The sequence below is a fragment of the Ctenocephalides felis genome, unplaced genomic scaffold (assembly GCF_003426905.1).
Source record: "Ctenocephalides felis isolate EL2017-DRISC unplaced genomic scaffold, ASM342690v1 CF-g0.4_SCAFFOLD_01604, whole genome shotgun sequence".
NCBI lineage: Eukaryota > Metazoa > Arthropoda > Insecta > Siphonaptera > Pulicidae > Ctenocephalides > Ctenocephalides felis.
The window spans coordinates 51,828,334-51,851,017 of NW_020537758.1; the positions used below are offsets into that span (position 1 = coordinate 51,828,334).

The 22,684-nt window shown below is 30.0% G+C and overlaps 1 protein-coding gene across 1 annotated transcript; it reads right to left on the minus strand.

Moving 5' to 3' along the window:
- Positions 1–1,726: 1,726 nt before the first annotated feature.
- LOC113373936 lies at positions 1,727–6,562 on the minus strand. The gene has a single exon (XM_026614202.1). The coding sequence runs from the start codon at positions 6,560–6,562 to the stop codon at positions 1,727–1,729; it is 4,836 nt and encodes a 1,611-aa protein (XP_026469987.1).
- Positions 6,563–22,684: the final 16,122 nt, after the last annotated feature.

The following is a 22,684-nucleotide window of genomic DNA, read 5'->3' on the forward strand; positions in this document are numbered from 1 at the left end:
AAAATAGAAATCGAGTTTTTGAGAGTTCCGAGCATCCGATTTGAATGATCCAAAAAACATTCAATTTGAAATGATTGAGAGAAGAGGTGATTAGTTTTTAGCAAAGGCAGGTCCAGCCGTTTTGGAGATACAGAGCTAAATGTGCTAAAAATGGCTGTTTCTGAGAGAACTAAGCGTCCAATTTGAATGATTCAGATAACTTTCTGCTTATTTTAACTAAATAATTGCTTTTGGAAAAAAAATTTATTTCAATTTTTTTTAAATATTTTTTTTGTATATCGAATATAATTCAGATTTTGTCATTCTGACTTAAGTTTCTAATATACTTTTAACAAATATTTTCAACTTTGCAATTCATTTTATATAATTCTTATAAATATTAGAAAATATTACAGTATTTATAAAAATTCATTTGAAAACATATAATATTCCTCGAACATTTTGTTAGGGTACGGGAAGTACCAGAAATTTGCCTTAAGGCACGATGCCATACACACCACTAGTTTAGAATTTGTTTTAATATTATTAGTTATTTTTTGTACTGGCAATGAAACAAATATCAATTTGAAAACGGATGTATTCTATAATAAAGTGATGGACATAAGAGTGTACAGTGTTCTTATTTTCAAAATTAATCTTTATTACATATTCATAGTGTGTCCCAGAACTTAACGTCTAGCCGAATCGGTATTACAAAATCGTTTGTATCTATGATAAAAAAAATTACATGTCGTTAAGAATTATTAGTACAACCTAGAGCTATAATAGTAAAGATGTGGCATTTTGCGGTGACTTTACCTCTCTATTTCTAGGACCATAATCAAAAATAATGAAACGATTGCCCCAAGATTTCGAGTATTAAGACTATTTCTTAAACTGTAAATTAAAAATTTTCGAAATAAATAGACTTTGAAAGGCCGTTCTTTATAAAAGTCTTGGCAAGTTTCATTAAATGTTTGTGTGCAAAATAGTTTAATGCTTGTTAGTTTCATACTAAACGAGTTGTAAATGGTTTAGGAAATATCAAACACTTAAAAAAGGAAACACATATTTACTATCAAACTTACTACTTTATTCTCACAAGGCTCAAATCAGAATGAATCCTAAAAACGGATATAAAAAGAATCTAGGATAATTTTACAATGGTACCAATATATAAAACCTAAAAAATATTCACTTAGTACATAGTAAAGAACTAGATGGCGCTACTGTTAATATGAATATTTAACATCCTGCGGGCGCAAAGAATGACATTATGTTACATGTTACATGTCAAGTTATACAATGTCACAAGCAAATAATAATAAGACATTTTTAGTTACATTCATTTAGACTAAGATATATATACAAACTTAGTGCTAGGTATTTCATTTGACAGTTAAGTATAATATGAATTTTATATTTTATCATATTGACACAATTTACTAAACCTCAATACTGAGTAAACTTAACCTAATTCTAATGTTAAATTTATTTATTGGTTTTAAAAAAAATTAGTCTTAAATATCTCATTTCATTTCTAAGCTAAATTCACACACTTAATTATTGTCTATATCAATTAAAGGTATCAATTTCACAATAGGTCGCACATATAATCCTTGAGTGGTTTTGACAGTGGCCACTCGAACCTTGCCATCTTTGCCCTTCGTGACGCTGACTATCCGACCTGCTGGCCAGTGTAATGGTGCGACATGGTCCTCTTTTATTAGGACTACCATATCAACTGCTAGGTTGTCCAAGGATGCTGTCCATTTTGCCCGCTTCTGGTCCAAAACCTATCTCTCATCGCATTTAGCTGTCTATGTATGTTTAATTTATTTTTTAGGGCAGTACTATCTACTACGGGTTCAGGAATAGCAGTCATAATATCACCTATAAGAAAGTGACTAGGGGTTAAAAACACAGAATCGGTGCTATCATCATTTAATGGGATAATGGGTCTTGAATTCATTATGGCTTCTACTTGATTCAAGAAAGTTAAATAGTCTTCATAAGTTAAACAGGTTGAACCAATAACCCTATTTAAATGATGCTTCATTGTTCTAATGTTCCGTTCCCATAGTCCTCCAAAATGGGGTGCATGTGACGGTATAAATTTCCATGTTATTCCAATGGTTGACACACTCTCAATGAGTTCTTTCTTATTAATATTATTTTTAAAATACTTATAGAGTCTATCTAATTCATTACTGGCGCCTACGAAGTTGGTTCCATTATCACTGTATATGGTTTGGCACACACCTCTTCGTGACACGAAGCGTTTCAATGAATCCAAAAAGGCTGCAGTTGATAATTCCGTGACTAAGTCCAAGTGTACTGCTTTAGTGGACATGCAAATGTATACCACTATGTATGCTTTTATTCTTGGTGCTTTGCGCAGTCGGCTTGCTCTCAACTCAATGGGACCAGCATAATCCACACCTACAGCAAGAAACGGTCTTTTACTTGTCACTCGATCAACAGGTAACGATCCCATTAGCTGTTGACTTTGTGCTGCTTGAAAGCGCCTACATATTGTGCACTCTTTGATTATTCCTTTGATGATGTTTCTTCCATTTATAGGCCAGTATTTTTGCCGTATGTTAATCAAGATGGCTTGAGTACCAGCATGTAATAATCTTACATGCTCCTGTCGCAACAGCAGTCGTGTTATGTAATGTCTCCTTGGAAGAATTATTGGATGTTTTTGCGAGTATGGTAACTGTGAGTTCTCCAATCTACCACCTACTCGCAGAAGTCCTTCCGCATCAACAAATGGATTTAATGGTTTCAGCTCTTGAGCTGTCTTAAACTCTGAGCTACCCTTGCTCCTTAGTTCTTCAACGACGCTCCTGTAAACTTCTTGTTGTGTTTCTCTAATTATTATCTGCTGAGCGTTTTCTAACTCTGCAACAGTTAGTGCTGTAATATTATCCAGGGAACGCAGTCTTTTATATTTCTTTCTTATTCTGAGGCAATAAGCTACAACACGCATTAGTTTATGAAATTTAGAAAATTTTGTGTATATTGTTGCAAATTCTGGGTTAGTTGTGCATGTATTAATGTGAAGTACTGCCTTTTGCTCTGGAATTGGAGATGTTTTTACTACTTCCGTTACTGGCCAATTACTATCTTGTGGTGAGAGCCATGAGGGCCCATTCCACCATAATTTGGATTGTGTGATCTCCTGAACCGTCATTCCTCTAGATACTAAATCTGCCGGATTATCTGGAGATGCCACTTGATTCCACTTTGCTCCTGATGTGATCTCTTGGATTTCAGCCACCCTGTTTCCTACGAACATTTTCAAGCTGCTGCTGTCGGTGTTTAACCATGCCAGCACTATTGTAGAGTCACTCCATAGATGCGAGCTAGTGAATTTAATGTTTATTACATCACATACATGTTTATAGAGTCTTGCTAATAACACTGCTGCGCATAATTCTAGTCGTGGTAAAGTGCTGTTTTTGATTGGTGCTACCTTAGATTTAGCACATAGTAAATTCACAAGAGTCTTATCAGGGTACGTACTTCTCACATATATACATGCCCCATATGCTGCCATCGAAGCATCCGCAAACCCATGGCACTGTAAATCTTTTAACTCTCCTTTTATATTCAAAATATATCTTGGAATATATAGTTCATTTAATATAGGTAATTCTTGATGAAATGATTTCCATTGTTCAACGACTTCTGTAGAGACCTTATCGTCCCATTCTGTCTTTTCTTTCCAAATATTTTGCATTATCATTTTAGCTCTCACCACAATGGGTGCAATTAATCCCAATGGATCGAATATTTGTGCAATGGATGATAAAATATTTCTTTTAGTATAAACTGATGACAATTGTTCTGGTGTTGTTATTTTAAATACATCTTCATCTGGCTTCCATATTAAGCCAAGAGCTTTAACAACCCCTAAACCGTCTGAAAAGAATGTCTCATTGCATTCTCCTTTCTGTTGTGAGAGCATTTCAAGTAATTCTTTGCAGTTGCTGGCCCATTTGTGGAGAGTGAAACCGCCTCTGCTTAGTAGTTCTGTAAGTTGCTTTGCCTTATCGAGTACCTCTAGCTTTGTGTTGGCCCCACTTATGACATCGTCAACATAACAATCTTTCTTCACAGTTTCGGCTGCTATTGGTAGATTTTCATCTTCTGCTAGTTGGTTTAAACAGCGAATTGCTAGGTATGGAGCTGATGAAGTACCATACGTGACCGTAGTGAGTTTGTAATGTTGTATATCCTCCTGTGGTGACTTCCTCCATACAATTCTTTGAAAATCTTGATCGCTCTTTTCCATTTTTATTTGTCTGTACATCTTTACAATATCGCTTATAAAAACGTGCTTCCAACAGCGAAATCTGATTAAAATAGATAATAGTTCTTGCTGCAGTTTTGGTCCAGTATGCAGTGTATCATTCAGTGAAACCCCCGTTGAACTTTTTGCAGCAGCATCAAAAACAACTCGTAACTTTGTTGAGCCCCATTGCTTAATAACTGGGTGGTGTGGCAAATAATAATGTGGATTATTAAGTTCTGCTATTGGTACCGGTACTGCATGTCCTAATTTTAAATATTCGTTCATAAATTCTGAATAGGCTATTTTTAAGTCTTCATTTCTTTTAAACCGTTTTTCTAGGTTTAAAAGGCGAGATGTTGCGATCTGTAAAGAATCTCCTAATTCATTTTTTTTGTCCTGTTTAAATGGCAATGACACTATGTATCTCCCACTTTTTGTACGATTGACAGTCTTTGAGAAGTATTCTTCACATACCTTCTCTGACCCATGGATTGTTGGTTCTAACACTTCTTCCAAATTCCAGAACTTGGTGATGGCTTCATGCAGTTGTACATTTGATACAAATCCAACATAATTTGAATTTGTTTGTTCCTTGTATGCACCAGATAGTACCCATCCAAACAAGCTGTTTCTTAAAATTGGTAAGTTGTGTCCTAATCTAATTACATCTTTCTGCAAAATTTCAAAGAATAGTTCGGCTCCAATTAACATTTGAATTGGACCAGGACTTGCAAACATTGGATCAGCTAAAAGCACTCCTTTGGGAATTTTCCAATTTTCAATATTTATTTTCGATGTCGGTAGATCACTTGTTATGTTTTCCATTACTATGCAGTTGATCCTTCTTGAAAATGCAGATATATTGGATTTAATTTCTACTGCCATAGTGTTATAACTAGTTAATGATCCTCCTTGTAGTACCTTTAATGTATTTAGATTACCTTTCAAAGGTAGAGCTAATTTGTCCGCTAGATCCCTCGTTATTAAATTTACTTGTGATCCGCTGTCTAGCAGAGCCCGTACAATGTGTGTTCTATTTTGTGCATCCATAACCGAAATTGCAATTGTAGCTAGCAGTACACTAGTTGTGTTGTCTTGCTGCGAAAACATAACACTGGCAGTGCTTTCCTTCTCCGGAGTCTCAGCTGCTTGTTCCACGTGTAACGATGTATGGTGATCCCTGTCACAAATTTTGCACGGTAATTTGTATTTACATGGCTTCAATGGATGTGCTGGTTCCAGGCATCGTTCACAATAATTTGAGCTCTTCAGGAAGTCTTTTTTCTTTGCTAGGCTGTTCCTTTTAAATTTAAAACATGAATATAAAAGATGATTTTGATGACAAAAGACACATATTTTTGATTTGTTCGGTTTTTGAGTGACAACATTAATGATTTTGTTTTTGCTTCCAGTACTTTCAGTGTTACTTGATTTAGCTGCAGTTTCCAAAGCACTTGCCCGGTTCTCTAAAAAGGTGTAGAATTGGAATAGTGATGGCAGTTCACCCATTTCTCGAGCCAAACCCCAAGCTAATCTCGTTCCGTGATCCAATTTGCTGCATAAATTGAATATGATCATCAAATCCCAGTGCTTAGTGTCTTCATGGATTGTAGCTAATGCCTGTGTTTGCTGCCGTGCCTGGTTTAAAAATGTCCTCAAATTCTCGTACGAACCTTTGGTGCATTGAGGTATATCTTGCAATGCTTGTAGATGCGAATTTATTATAACAAATTTATTGTTGTATCTTTGAAGCAATATGTCATACGCTATGGAGTAGTTATTATTAGTCATTGATAGATTGCTGATTAGGTTGGATGCTGGTGGTACAAGAGTCCCTTTTAAGTAATGCAATTTCTGTACATTCGAAAGGCTGTCGTTACTATGGATCAAGGATTCATAGATATCCTTAAATTCATTCCACATGATGTAGTCTCCGTTGAACTTAGGTAGTACAACATCTGGTAACTTAATATTATTCGTCATTTTTGTACTCTTTTCTTCTTTAATTGCTGTGGTCCCTAAGTGCTCTTCTATGCTCGCCAAAATGTCAAAGTGTAAATTGAATAAAATTTCGTATTCCTCGGCATGTTGCCCTGGCTGTAACGTATTTAGTTTCTTGTTGTTTTTCTCAAGATGTTTAAAATTATCTATTAATTTTTCTTTACGATGTACTAGCCCTATAACATTATCACCGGTTTTGAAATTCATTACATATTTTTGAATCATAAGCATTAAGGATTTGCATTCCGCCCTTTGAATCATCAAAGCTTCGACCTCCATTTTGTTAAATTAGCTTCTTCGTGCTATTTTTGCTGGCCGCCAATAAACTGACCCAAAATATCACTTTTTATGTTATATATAAATGTAAGAGACTTCGTCCAATATTTTCAATTGGTTGCTATTAAAACTAACCAAATAAATATCACCTTGAATGTACTCTATTAATTGATTCTGTGCTATATACCCGAATTATGACCACGTGTTATGAATGCTATATAACCCGAGTATTGTTTTACCTATCCCCTACGCTATTATTAAACATACATAAGTTTTAAAAATGCTCAAGATGGTTTATAAATACCTCGTGGTTTTGCTATCCAATCTCTGCGTCGTCCTCTTGGTAGTTGCTGCAATCGGCCTGTGTGTTTTTGTTTATGATAGCGAAAAGCTCCTTTCTCTTCTGGTATGTGGACTGTAGTTTGGCACTGATTATTTTTATTTTAACACCGTCGGTAAGGACCAATGTAAAAGGTTTAGGAAATATCAAACACTTAAAAAAGGAAACACATATTTACTATCAAACTTACTACTTTATTCTCACAAGGCTCAAATCAGAATGAATCCTAAAAACGGATATAAAAAGAATCTAGGATAATTTTACAATGGTACCAATATATAAAACCTAAAAAATATTCACTTAGTACATAGTAAAGAACTAGATGGCGCTACTGTTAATATGAATATTTAACACGAGTAAAAAAATAACAAAAAAATAATAAAATATATCTAGCTTTTATCTAGTTCTGACAACAGTAGTCTCAGATATGGTAGTGAAAATTGCTGTAGTACAAAATTGCATTATTTCAAATTAAAATTTTATTTGTAGAAAATTAAAATATAAATGATTTTCAAAACAGTAATGCGTGTGGAGAACATAAAAATCCTAAAGAGGGATATATTAAAACTTTTTGTGTTAACAAATATTTATATGTTTCACCCATTGCTTCAAATATACTAAAAATGAGAAAACTCTTTCCCAATGTTTCTGTAAGCTCTCCAAATGTGCTTGCGTCGCTGATGCCGCCTTATTCATATCATATCCCGTACCTATTTTTCGTAGACGTCTAGACTTTTGGTTTACAATGAACCTTCATGTTTTTCTCTTATAGACAAGCTTTATTGTGAGCAGTGCAATTCATGCCACAATTGTCTTCAACATTGCAGTAAAAAACAAAATACGTAAAAATTTAACGACTATCATGAAAATTAAGAAGAACGCAAGTAGACTGTAAAATTGCTTATTTTATTGCACGATTTCACGTTGCTTGTTGTACAAAGTATTATGCTCGGCAACTATAAAAGTTTTCATATAAAATAGTCGAATGTTTTTATTGGGGCGAGAAAATCTCAAGCAAATAGCCCTATCTTGTTTGCTTTATTGCTTTTTCTTGTATATGACCCGAATCGATATTTTTTATAGGTTTTACGGCCGAAAAATGATAAGGATGATGTATTTTTTCATTTTATTCTAAGACATAAATTATGTACGTTATCCAGCAGATTCACAGGTGGTTTTTTCTCACATGTAAAATGGTCTGGAGATAATGCTTTCTGTTCCTTGCTGCTCTAGTTTTTAATATATATTTCTTTTCCTAACGATTATTTTTATCCTTTTCTTTAGATTGAAAGCTGTGTTCAAAATAATTTACTTAATATACTTTACAGACATAGACCAATAAAAGTAATAAAATAGAATTTATATTGTGCTTGGTTTTCTGCTTTTAAATTTTTCTATTTTCATTTTTTTGCTTTATTCTATTTCAATTTTATATACAAGTCCTTATATTTTTGATTGTCAAGAGCCTGAAATAATATTTATCCTTATTGATTTTTGCTTGCTTGGGAATTATTAAATAAATACATAAATCTTCATACTGTCATCTTTGATTATTTTATTCTTATAATTAACGTAAAGTTATTAACAGTTGGAAATGTAAAAACGAATTTTCCGATCGTCTTATTCGCAATTGTAATAAACTGAATTTGGAAGAAAATTACATTCAACCTTGGAATATTTTAGAGAATTTTGTGAACGATCAATTAGGATTTTAGTAAATAACTAAGTACTAATTTAATTTCTAGATACGTTATTCAGAGTGAGTTTGCATTTCACGCATTAGGAACCTTAATTAAAGTAGTCCTTTTTGTTAGAAGATAAGTTTTTGCTAGTCATGCAATTACAATGATTTTCTACAATTAAACTTACACTTTCATCACATCTGTACAATATTTCTGAAAAGGAATATCAAAATTTTAATTTAGTTTTCTAAATTTCATTTTCATTTTTTAGTAATAGCTTTGATTTTCAGTTTTTTAAATTCGAGCAAGAACTATAAGTTTTCTTACAGTTCGAATGATCTTATTTAACCCTCCGTCGGTCGGATATTTTTTCACCTTCGAACGGTCGGAAAGGTCTGGCTGGACCACCATTCATTTTACATGCATTTATATGGGATAAATGAGTTTTTGATGTCTTATATGTTAACGATTATTAGTAGTAAATATTTATAGTTTTGATTTTTTCTATTTCGTGCCGTCTTTTGCATGTGTTGAGCTTGCTTATAATAAAAAAATATATATTATATTATATAAAAAAAAATCAAAGAATATAAAAAAAATGTTGCTTTTTTATTATTTTTATTTGTCTGTTTTATATCAATGAAAAACAATATTTATTCTTTTTCGGCTCCTTCAAAATGAATGTGAAATTCAAATGAAAACGAAATGAGGTGCGTCGCCTTTGAAATAAGCTGTAAAATTCAAGTTGAAAATATAATTTCACTACAGGTTTGCCAAAAAAAATTTCGAATGCAGTACTACGGGTAGAAAAATTGTTGATAATGTGCTCATTACTCATCCGATTTTCATTGTTTGTGATTACCAATAAGTTTGATAGGTTTTCCAGGAACTCTCGTCATGAAAATACTAACATTTATGTTACAACACATAGCAAAGAATATATACAACGCAGTTTGAATAGAAAATACCATGAAAAAGGACAAAATACTGGTTTACATATATCAAAAAGCGTATATTTCATACAAAATGTATGGGTGGTCTAGACAGACCTTTCCGACCGTTCGAAGTATAAAAAAGTTAATATCCTTATAATTATCCTTCTGTACATTTTTTCGTCCTGATTTTTTCATTGATCGACAGCTAATGAAATTTTAGGAAAAGTCAAGAAATTTCAAGTCGATAGAATTACTAGAAATATTTTATTTTTTTAATTGATGTCGAAAAAAGTCTGGCCAGACCACGCTCACCGACGGAGGGTTAATAACCGCATTAATTAGATAGAAATTTTGTATTTATTATGTAATACGAATAAGAAAATTTATTTCTTTTAATAAAAGAGTTTTTACTATATTTTATAAAAATAGTTTCTTAAGATTATATTAGTTTTACCATAAATTATGAATACTATTAAACGGTCAATGTAAAATAATTCTAAAGCTTTATAAACTATTTGCGACTATTTGTTGCAATAAATTAGTATTAACAGAGGTTAAAACAATCTTAGGGTATTGTTACTCTCATCCATATTTATTTTTTGTTAAAATCATGTTATTTTCAAAAAAACTATTAAATTTGGTTCGAAAAAATACATCTTTTATTAAATTAACTTTTTTTTTAAAAAAAATCAAGTAGTAAAAAATAAAAAATAGGCTCAATAAAAAATATTTAATAGTTATAAATGAATATTGATTTTTGTTTCAATATTAAACTACTATTGGTGACTTTTCACAATTCATCACGTATGGTTAAAAACTAGTAAAATAATAATATTAAAAAAAATATTAGCAGCAAACTTTTATGTACTTTACTACACATTTATTTACAAGCGTAGTCATGGAATTGAAGTACGATTAAACTTGAATGCTTTGCCAGAAGCAAAGAAAAATCGCTTGAAAATTTACCTTTACCTTGAGAAAATATTTTCCAACATCCCGTCGCGACAAGTTAATATCGTATGCAACCTGTAAAGCACTCTTTGGGCGTTATTAAAAGTTATGGAAAAGTTAATGCTGCTTTTAGCAGCCGCAAATGTCGAGATCAAAATAACAAAAAATAGACGTGAGCTGAATTATCATCAACTCTCGAGTGGCAGTATTTACAAAGTTTCAGCCCCTATGTTCAAAACACAACGCGTAATGTTATTTGGAATCACAAGTTTTAAAGTAATTAAACAACAAGATGATATAACATTTTCCATTTTCAACATTGCTCTTTCTTATGTAGTCGAAGAAGGATTATTATTCATTACAAGACTTTATGATGAATAGCTTGTAAGTTGTTTCAGAACTTTCGTAATGTTGAGTTAATGTCAGAAGGGTTTATTTTTTACGTTTATGGATGCAGGAAAAGTTTTAATATATCCTGGAATAGGAGAATCTGTTGCAACATAAACTCTGATTATGCTCTTATTTCTTCAAGGTAAATATGTTAAGAAAAGCATATGTACTTTGTTATATAAAATATAAAATGATGCATAATCTCTTCTAATTTGCATCCAGCTCAATAAATATGCATAGTTTACATACCAAAACTTGGATATGATTTTGTTCGATTTTATGACATCGTTTTATGACATCGTTTTTTACTAAATAATGCTAATTTACTGATTTTGTCCAAATTTTCCATCCCATAAAAAGTTAACTTTTCAAAACTTCACTTAACTTTTCAAAAATTTGAAAAAATAAGTTAGGTATATATTTCTGACCGAAATATATAATATAAAAAATATAAAAATTTAAATGTAAAAAATATGAAATATTTAATTTATTTCATCGAAATTATAACTTGTTTTGCATTAGTCGTTGATAATTAATATTATTTAGAAGTTTTAAAGAGTTTAGAGATTTTACTTTTTAGCCGGAAAAGGATTATTTATTATTCCTTTCCTGAGATAAATAATGAAATACTTGTAATTTGTTTTACAACTAATTTTAACTTGATGTCAGTAATTGTTTTTATTATTATATCAAAAGAAAGTTAAATATGTTGTGCTAGAAGTTAATATGATGTAGAAAATGTTCATTTTTTAAATTTTGTTAAAAAATGTATATTCTTATGCAAATATTTTGTTACATTGGTAGAGGAGACTGGGTACGGTTGCCATAACAGATAAACTATACTGATATTGAGATAGGGTCCAAAGGAGAAGGATGAAGTATGTTTGTTCGAACAAGTTTCCATTATTGCATTGAGTCAGCGCCCTACGTTAACACGATTTGTAGACCGCATTGCTTTTAAAGAATCAAAAATAAGTTTTTTTGTTTGATTTGTTTTAATAATAACTGTTACTTTGTTAATTACCAGCTGGAGATGGACTGATCCATCGTATTTAAGGACAGCATCTCAAAATTTTCCCGCAGATAAATATTTAAATTACTATATAATTTACTTCTCTCCCAGCTAATCTAAACTAACAAAATAACAACAAAAGTTATTAGACTACTTGTTTTCTGCTTTTTTATAAATTCAGAAATCAATTCATAGATTGCAAACGTGATTTTACTTCATTACCTTTACATTGTGGCTTGCAGGAACATAGCTTAATAATCACATTTAAGGATAATTTATTAAAGATCTTTTTTTAGTATGTATATTTATACCAGAATACAACTTCCATCGATCTCACGAGTCTTTATTGAAATCAGTCTTTTGAGATAAACTCGACAACCAATATATTTTATTTTATTTACTTTCCACGGTTGCTTTTGATATTTTCTCTTGAATATTTTCTTTTGAGCAAATACTTATATCTGATATCTGGGCTTATATAGACGTGCATTTATAGGAAATGTATTTGAATATTTTGTGTGCTTTCGGCCCAATAACTTATCGTATTTCCTATTTCGACTTCTTCGGACACTTCAATAAACCGCATATGAATAAAAAAGTCTAATATTGATAAATGTGAAATGTCTGTTCAAGATCGAATTAAAAAAAATCATTGAAAAGTATAAGAACATCAGGTTTCCACTTCAAAATAGAGATGGAAATATGTTTTCAATTAATTAGAAAATTTATAATAATGTTAATATTATAAAGCTCTTTGCCGAAATTTTCTTATCATTTAAAATTCTTATTTCATTTACTCCTTGGAAATAAAAGAATGCTTACGAGGCCGTTTGTTTAAAATAACTAATCTGGTATTTTTAAAATCATTATACGTGTTTATATTTATATAAATTATCAATTTTGTTATTATTTTATAGCAATATTTCAAAAACATAACATGAATCAAACTAATTATAGTAGTTACGACTTGGAATTGAATGTAGATTGTAGACTAAATTGATTATTCATACAATTGAATTAGTTTCTATTATTTTATTGATATGATACAAATGTTCAAATAATTTATTATGTTTATATATTTACTTATATTCTACATTATGCGTCATCACGGTGTTTCAGTTTTTGTTTAAAAATATCTCTATCTCATGAATTCATTAATATGAATTGAAAAAATGTTAATCTTCACAATATTTTAGAACCGATTGGTCACATTATCACTAATTTTAGTAAATAATTGACCATGATAGAAATAAAAATCAATTCTTATGTTTTGTACAGATTTTTTTCATTCAGAATGAATATTAATAATTAATAAGAGTTGTCGGATTTAAATAAATTTCCATATTATATTTTTATATAAAAGATAATGATAAGAGAGAAGTAAGAAGATAACCTGTAATGCGATCCAATATAATAATTCAATCTTCGAACAAGTTAATTTAAATTCAAATTACATTTCTATATTTGCTTTTTATTATTTTATTCGTCCTATTTTATTTTATATTTGTTGAACCTTGAACTTTATTGCCAGACACCAATTGATTAAACACCTACGAATGTCCAAAAGTAAATTCATATTTGCTGAAATCTCGAAATTCATTTTGTAAAAGTAAAGTAATCAAAAATTATATCCCAATATCACAGAGGAGTTCAAACAACTTTATTCGGTCGCAGTGACCTTTAGTACTTTGAAAGCGCAAAAGGTTTTATAGACTTGGCGCTGATCTGGTGAAAAAGCGATATTTTTATCGAATTTCATACAACATGGTATACTTTTGTGTTAAAAATAAAATAATACAAAAACTACTATTACCATATTAAATAGATATAATATTTTTTTTAATATGTCTATATCTTTTTTATAATAATAATTCCATTATACTACAAGCAGAACAAAGTCATTCCTTAAATTGCCCTAGTTGAGACATTATCTGAAATCTTGAGAAATCTTTTACAAAAATATGGTAACTATAAGTAATAATAAGGTGACCATATTTTTTCAAGTCAAAACCGGGACGAGGGTGGAGGGTATTTCAAAATAACAAATACTATTTAAGAATGCAATCAAAATCAATCTCTTTTAAATTAGTTTTTAAACCAGAGTTACTGACTGAACTTTATTATTTGATCGTATGTAATAATTCATCTTATATTTTTGAATCTATATGTTTTTTTCAAACTTAAAATTTTGTCCAAATTTCTTCATAATTATTTAAAAATAATTAGCACATATTCCAGACAGTCAAAAAGTTCATTTTCATAATTTTTCGTAAAATTGAAAATGAAAGTTCAAAATTAGGAATGTGAGAGGCTATTTTAATCCGCCTTTTTCATATAAGCATACTAGTTGTACATAACATTTTCAGATATTTGATGGATAGTTGTAATTTTGACAAAAAATCTTAATCCGGGACAAGTTATTCTTTTAGAAAAACCCGGGATACAAGGTGGAAATTCGGGACTGTTCCAGCCAAACCGAGACTTATGGAAACCTTAGTAATAAGTTTATTAGTGCTTTTGTAATTTATTCCAATGTCTTAAGAAATTTTACCTGAAGTAAAATAATACTATTATATAGTATATTACCAGATTAAAGCAAACTGATAAATGAAATTTCTCATAGCTTTAGGGATGATTAGAAAATTATTAAAAAATAATGGAAACTATAAATAATAAGCTTATTAACTATTATTTTTAAAGTGGGATTTCAAGCTATGACCTATGACGAAGGTTCGGCAAACGAGTAGCGTCAGCCCTATATCAATCAGTAATAGAAAATATAGATGGTATGTAATATGTTTCCAAGCGAAAATAGCCTTTGGGGGCATTGCTGCAATCTCACAATTTCAAATGCGACCGTAGGGTTGCTTTCAAAGAGTGACCAAAAATAAATAGAAATATACCTCAGGATAATCAATTGATTGCCTTCTAACAACATTATCACTTAGAACAATGGATTGTTCCAAATAACTCATCAAATACTTTCAATTTATTCCAAAGTTGTTCAAAATTTCAATCGGTTTAACCATTTCCACTCGGATGCCGCGGGCCGCGAAATACGTATTAATTCTCCATTTAGGATTAAATGATGTCGTCTAAAAACTGAAAACAAAGAGTTTTAGAAAACGTGCGAAATGAGCAATAATATATTTGCGAGTATTTCATTTTTATCATTAAATCAACATATTTTTAAATAAAATAAAATCTCTTCAAAATATCATTACAGAAAATAAAATTACTAATCCGATTTACATGGCGTGTAGTCGAGCGTTTTAAAACTTAAAAAGTATTTTGGAAAATTATGTGGTAAATATTAGTATTTTGTTTTTAACAGCATTAGCAATTTCTTTCAAGTATCGTACCATCAACTATGCAATTTTGAAGATTATGTATTCTACACAATCTGGCAACACTTCCGCCAGTATAATTTCAGCTTCAGGCTGAGCTTTTTCATTTCGGACGCCAACATCTAAATTAAAACCAATTATATATTTATTAATTATATAAACCAAAGGCTCTTACTAAGCAAAGTTATTTAAGTATAAACCAATATACTACAACAGTATTGAAAAATTAATAGAAATAAACTACTTTGCGGTTTCGGATTTAACTCATTTGCAGACAGTAACACTTTCAACAAGGTAAAAAAATTTACCTTCATTTTATTTGAAATTTGAATAAACACCGTTTAGAATAGTAGTCACATAGATCATAGTAGGAACTCGTTATATACGGTGAATTCTATAGCATCCACGACACCGAATATGCTATTTGCTTGCCTATCAATTTCTATATATTAAACAAACTTAAATTACTACCAATGTGTATTATTTTAAAATATTATTTATTATTTTAGTCATAATAATTACTGAATGCCTTCTAGGCGGTTGTTCGCCCAACTATGACTAGGAAAAAAGATAAGTTATTACGAAAATATATGAAAAATCATGTATTAACTTCACAGGTACAATGATTACAAAAACGTGAAGTTATACAAAGTCAAATTCAAATTAATTTCGTGCTATTTTGCATCGCAATGAAAATGAATGCTATAGCATTCACGTCCGCGAACGTGTTAAACTGCAGTAGATTAACCTCAATATAATTTTGTGCAAATTCGCAGAGTAAAAATTCGTCATTGATTTTTCCTGCTAGCTTCATCTTTAATATTGCATTTTGGTTTAGATGACGTCGTCGTCGGGCGTCGGAAAACTCGAGGCAAAGTCTTTTAGAAAATTACCGAAGCAGTAAATAATAGTAACTCGTATCGTATATCTTTGAATCTCAGCGCCCTCGCTCGCCGCCGCAGAATAGAGTGGAATTGGCGATGGGGTACGACTTTATCACAGTGCCGAATTTGTTTCGAGATTAGAAACAAGGGATGTTCGAATGGGACGTCTACTGATAAGAGTTAATCACTGTGATTTGTTATGAGCGCGTAATTTGTTGAGAGTTCCTGGTTGTTGTTCCTTTTATTGGATTTGCGCAGAATTTTCATAAGTTTTTCAGCATCTCATATGTATTTGCACTATTTTTTATTATATTTTTCGATACAATCTAATTTGATCTATACTTTCACATAAAAATGGATATAATTACTGCTTGAAGTCAGGGTGGCTGAGATAGGAGTCGAACTGGGAACCTTGTGGTTGCAAAACAAAGCTTTTACTGAGCTATGAAGATGATCAATATACTCATTAATCATAAATTTTCATTTTATACATATGTTGGCGTTTTGATCACATATCAATATAATGTTTTCATACGTCTGTTTTATATATGATTTTCGAAATAATAGGTTGTCAAGTATCTCCCTTCCGCCTTTTTGTATTATAAACCAAGAGCAAAAAAGCGGAAGGGAGATATTTGACAACCTAATATTTTTTATTTCATGGAAGCCCATATCATATGGTTTTATGGAAAAAGTGTTAATCTAAGTTACTATACTAAGGGTTTATAAACATCTATCATATTTGTGTCACAATTTTTTTATATCACTTAACCCATAATTCATTCAATAATCCATTAACTCAGTCAAAAGTTGTTAACCCGTGCTCTTTTTATGATAACACCAATTACATTATATAGGCATTTGAAAAAATCTATTTTTATGCATCTAATCATAAATTTCATAACCTTTATAAATTATTGCTTTTTATTATAAATTAAAGGGCAAAGATTGACTTCTATTTTAACTTATAATATTATGAACAAATATTGAATGTCGCTTTTGATGCTAAACAAAGGTTATTATTTATTTTTTATTGTTTTCCATGGTCAATTGCTTATTGGAACAATTACTACAATTTGTTTTTTCTTTGTTTTACTTTTTATTTTTTTGATTTGTAAATCATTTTTATTTATCTATTTATTATTATTTTTTCTTTTTTTGCTTATTATTATTATTTTTTTATTATTATGCGTATGCGATATAACTCATAGGGTCTGTAAATACCTCTGATTGTTATATAATATGGAATGAATAAAAAAAATTAAGGTAATTATTTTAGAAGTACTGCACAACAAGCCAATTAACTAGTTGATGGACGAATATACTCGCTGATGAGAAGTGGCATAATTTTGTATATTGACGAATATATTCGTCGTGCGTATAAATCTTTGATCATTTGCTATTTAAATTGCATATTTTGGAAGGAAAAAATATATTCTCAAATTTCAAAATATTTAGAAAAATAAATAGTTGTAAGTGGCAAAAATTACTTTTTTCTCGATTCTAGTCAAAGAATATATCAGTGAAAACTAATTTGATATTTAAATTAAATTATGGCTATGTATAAAAGCTGTATAAAAGAAGTAGTCATATTTAAGTTTTACGAGGCAAGATTTAAAATATAGCTTTTTAAATATTTTTTTACTGTTATTTTGAAAATAGTTTTTGTTTTTCATCAAAAACTACTCTTACTCTCTTACATTTACATGTATAATATTTTATTGAATTTAATCCGTTTTTAGTTTAATATGTACCTTATATTAATGAAGTGAATTTTTGTTACTAATTTTTTTCATTTAAAAAAAACCTTAGCTTTTATCCGATGTTTTAGCAGTGCAACTTACTCTGTGATTTACGAATACACTCGTCATGGGTTCGATTTGGATAAAATAAAATCGTGGTAAAAATCGAATCGAGTCATTAGTATACTGATGAGTTTTCTGGTAATTTTGTGGAACATATGTATTAGTTTATTACTTTAAGATTTAACTTTGCAAACTGTTTCACCCAACTCTGTATGCTTGCCAATATTGACGAATTTTACACCCCGAAACCATTCCGTCTTATTTGCGCTGCTCGAATAAATGTAAATAACTGCCGATGCACCCCCTTAGGAAAGCAAGATATGACTCTGAACTAATATTTGAATAAATTGCAGCTAAATATATTTCTTGAAAACTTCGGTACACGAATACAAAGTTAGAATGTACTATATGTATTATTTTTGTGCGCAAGTAAGAAAATACAATAATCCGCATTCGTACACTTGGATGAGAATGGATGATAACTGTATCTGCAGCAATAAAATCAGAGCTAAAAGAAAATCTTGTTCCGCGTGGTGACTTCGGAGTAAACACGGTAATTTCAGAACTGGAATTATATGTGCTCTATAGTACATTTGACATTGAATTTGAAAAAGTGAAGTTATAATATAGTTTATGTGAGCACAATGTAATGTTTGTAATATTTAATAAGAAACAACGAGCAACCCCTAATATACAGCGTATTATTTTTGTCAAAACAGTATTAGAAGTTCATATTGTACAATTAAGGTTTTATCTGGAACATATTGTATAAGTTCGATGCCTATCTCTTTATTAATTGAACAACTAGTGGGGTGCATGGCATCGTGTCTTAAGGCAAATTGCTGGAACTTCCCGTACCATGATTAAAAATCTTGGTACGAAACCCAAAAAAACTACACAAAATGTGTAGACATTTTTTTAACTTATTTTTATTTTTATTGAGAGTCCATAACCTGCCTTCCCAAAAATTTAATCAGTTCTTCATGTTGACAATACAAAATGTTTTTTGAATTATTAAAATCGGACGCTCCGTTCTCTTAATAACTGAGTTACTGTTTTTGGCGCTTTTTGCCCCGTATCTACGGAACGGCTAGACCTGCTTTCGCCAAAAACTAATCAGCACGTCTCCTTATCAATTCGAATCGAATGCTTTTTGAATTATTCAAGTCGGTTGATCGGAGTTCTCGAAATCGTTGACGAAAATTTGTACCCGCACACACACACACTCACACAGTCATACACATACATCCATTTTTTCTAAGGTATGCCAAAATGTTTATAAACCTTTGAAACGTAAAGATATATAAAAATTTCCAATTTCGATTTTTTAGCGATTACTATAACTTACCCTGCGGGAGGTTAAAATAATGTTTTAGATATTATGAAGCCAATTCTCCGGTAAAATATGCCGCCGTAGTATAGCGTTGGTATGGCAACTGTATGTTATGGTCCTTTTTGGTACTAAAAACAGTCAAAATACTATGTATTTGCTGTTTGTCCAGGCGTTTTACACATCAAATCTAACTTCATGTAAGTTTCATCATGCTACATCACAAAGATGCACTTATGATAAGATTGTGTGTTTGACGTTTAGGCGTTTTCTAAGTTAGGTTTTCTATCTAAAACGCCTGACTTCACAGCAACCACATAACATTTTGTCAGTTTTTAGTGCAATTTTATACGAAAAACGCAGCGTAACATTGCCTTGCTATAACATTGGTCTATTTGACGGCAGAATTGGCCCATAAATATTATAATCTGCATTTTCAATTCACATTTTTTTACTTAATTCCAATACCAGTTCTTGGACTCTAATTAGATAATAAATATTTTAAAAATGTGAAAACGTTTCAATATTATTATTTTTAGTACATATTTATAAAATACATTGAATAATTGTTTAACAATAACATAAGTGAGCATTAATAATTAATTTTTTATTAATATAATATAGTTTTAAAAACGATATATAGATACTTTTTATTAAATAACATTGTATAATAAATTTAAAAGTGTCTATACTAACATTAAAATAATTTTGCAATATAATCGAATTTCCAGAATCACTATAATCATATTATATAGATTATAAGCAATATAATTTTTCACCAATTTCACAATTTTTTGTTTTTTTTTTCTATTAAAATCAATTGAATTCATAAAAATTTTAATTGTTCGGCGATGATTTAAGATTTTCAATGTTGCCTATCTAACAAGAAGGAATCATAAAAATTTAAAATCGGTTCAGTAGTTCATTCCCGACAAACATCGTGATCGTGACACGTAATTACGTAATTATATATATATATATATATATATATATATATATATATATGGTTGGTCCTTAAAATGGTCATTTTCGAATTTCCTTGCTCCCAGGTGCTCAAATCGTTCCAAATTGATAAAAAAACAATTCTCTGAAAGTTTTAGCTCTTAATATTAACGTTTAGATAGAGCGCAAATCAATCAAACTTCATATGAAAAGAGCATGGAAAAAATTTTGAAAATTAAAAAAAAATGTTTTAGGTATAACTTAGCGACAAATGAATGATTTTTATTCATATATATATATTATATTATATATATAATATTCATATCCATATATATATTATATATATATATAATATATGGTGCAATTTTTGAATTTGCTGTGTTTCATATGATATAATTCAAAGCAATTATTAATGATGTTGCGTCTGTTTTGGGCGGTTAGTTATGCAATTTCATGTACAAATCTGTTGCAATTTGTTTCGTAATTTCTCATGGCAATAGGTAACAAATATATGGTAGTTATATTGTAATAATAATTAATGATTTGTTACAACTAACTCATTACTGATACTGGTTGAAAATTATTGTTAACGTAATTACTCATGTTAATTGCGGTCAATAATTAATGTTTGCTAGTGAATGCTAATCTGTGTTTGAAATATTTTGATCAGTTCGTTGATGGATATTAATATTGTGTAGAAGTTATTTATGTTGATTATGGAACAAAAATATGCTTCCAATTGAAAATGAGCTCATTTCGGGCACTACAGTGCGAAATGGCAATGGGAAGTATGTAATTCTTATTCGAATATAGAAATTGTTTAAGTGATTTTGTAATGTTGTATTTGATTTTTAAGATCTTTGCTTTTTTGTGAATTATTTTGTTAGAAGAAAGGTGGTGCGTTACTCGGTCTCTTTTTTCTTCGAGAATCAGTTCTAACATTTTATTTTAAAAATTTTGTAGTTTATTGATATTATGTTGGTTAGTTGCACACAAAACAGGTCATCAATATAGAAGTGAAGAGGGAATCATTATAATATATATTTTTTTTATTATGAAAGGATATAAATTTAAAAAAAAGTTTAAGTTTGGTGTTTATGTGTTCTGTAAAGTTTTCTATCAAGTAGAATTCCGAGATAATTCATATTGGTTTTCCATGGAATGAAATAATTGCTGATGTTTAAAGAGGTGTGATGTTTTTCCTTCGTTTGGTAAATAGGATGGCTTCCGTTTTTGAATTGTTAATTTTAATTTTCTATTTTTTACAATATTTTCCCTAGGGCAGTACTACCCATTATATATAGATATTTTTCAAACAAACTATATTTGTATTAATCATAGAGAACAAACCGGTATTTTTATGCCATAAAAGCATTTTCCATTATTCTAAACTTTAATTATTAGTTATAAATGGTTCACTTGTCGTATCCTCTAATATACTCTAATTCATTTATCACCATTAAAACGCAAAAAAATTTTGTTTAACATTTAATTACGAAGAAACGGGCGGATCGATTTTTGCGAGAAACTAATCCAAAATGATATCTTTTGAAAATGCTTATAAACAAATTATTTTAATTATATATCATAATGAAAACTTCAAATTCAAACAATTGTTTTATGTAGATGAAATTGCGTGGAATAACAGTTCATCCACCTATAACAATTGATAATAATGATGAAATACGATAAAATAATAAATCAAATAATATGATATTTAAAAGAAAAACTAAGTTATGATCTAAAAAAATCAGTAAGTCTTTCTCACATTTCGAGTACCATTTCGAACTCACCACTTTCTCAAGTGGTTCATACTATAAAACATAATATAAAAACTAATAAAGTAAATATTCATAATTTATTAAATTATTAAAAAAACAAACACAGTAGGAACAAACAAAAAATTATAGACGTACAATTAAAAGATGTACAAAATGATGACCAACAATAATGGATAATAAATCTACAATAAAAATAAGACAAATTACACTTACTACACTTTTTTTTTTATTAGTTTTATTTGAACAGCGATCAGAACTTATGTGTTCTATGAGCTGTTGTGATTAATATCTTACAAACTACGTTTTTTTTATTACAGATGGCAACCCAAACAGTTGTCACATCTATGTATGATAAAGTTTTATTACAATCTCTGTAATAGGGCAAGTATGGTGCAACAATGCCGGTTGGGGGTTATTTTCACTTGGAAACATATTGCTATTTATATTTCCAAGTGAAAATCGTTGTCAATGTTGCCTGACAACAGGCTGCTCGAAGTGGGTATCGAACCAGGGACCTCTGAAACAAGTCCCGTCGCTCTTTAACCGCTTACCTACGGGCGAGCCCTACTACACATATAATTAACAAAATATGAAAAATATACATAAGAATAACAATAAATTGTTTTACTGATTTTATATAAGAAAATAATATTTGTTTGTCGTACGTGCTTTTTAAATAATTCATTTTTTTATTTTCATTATTATCCATTATAAAGAAAAAATGTC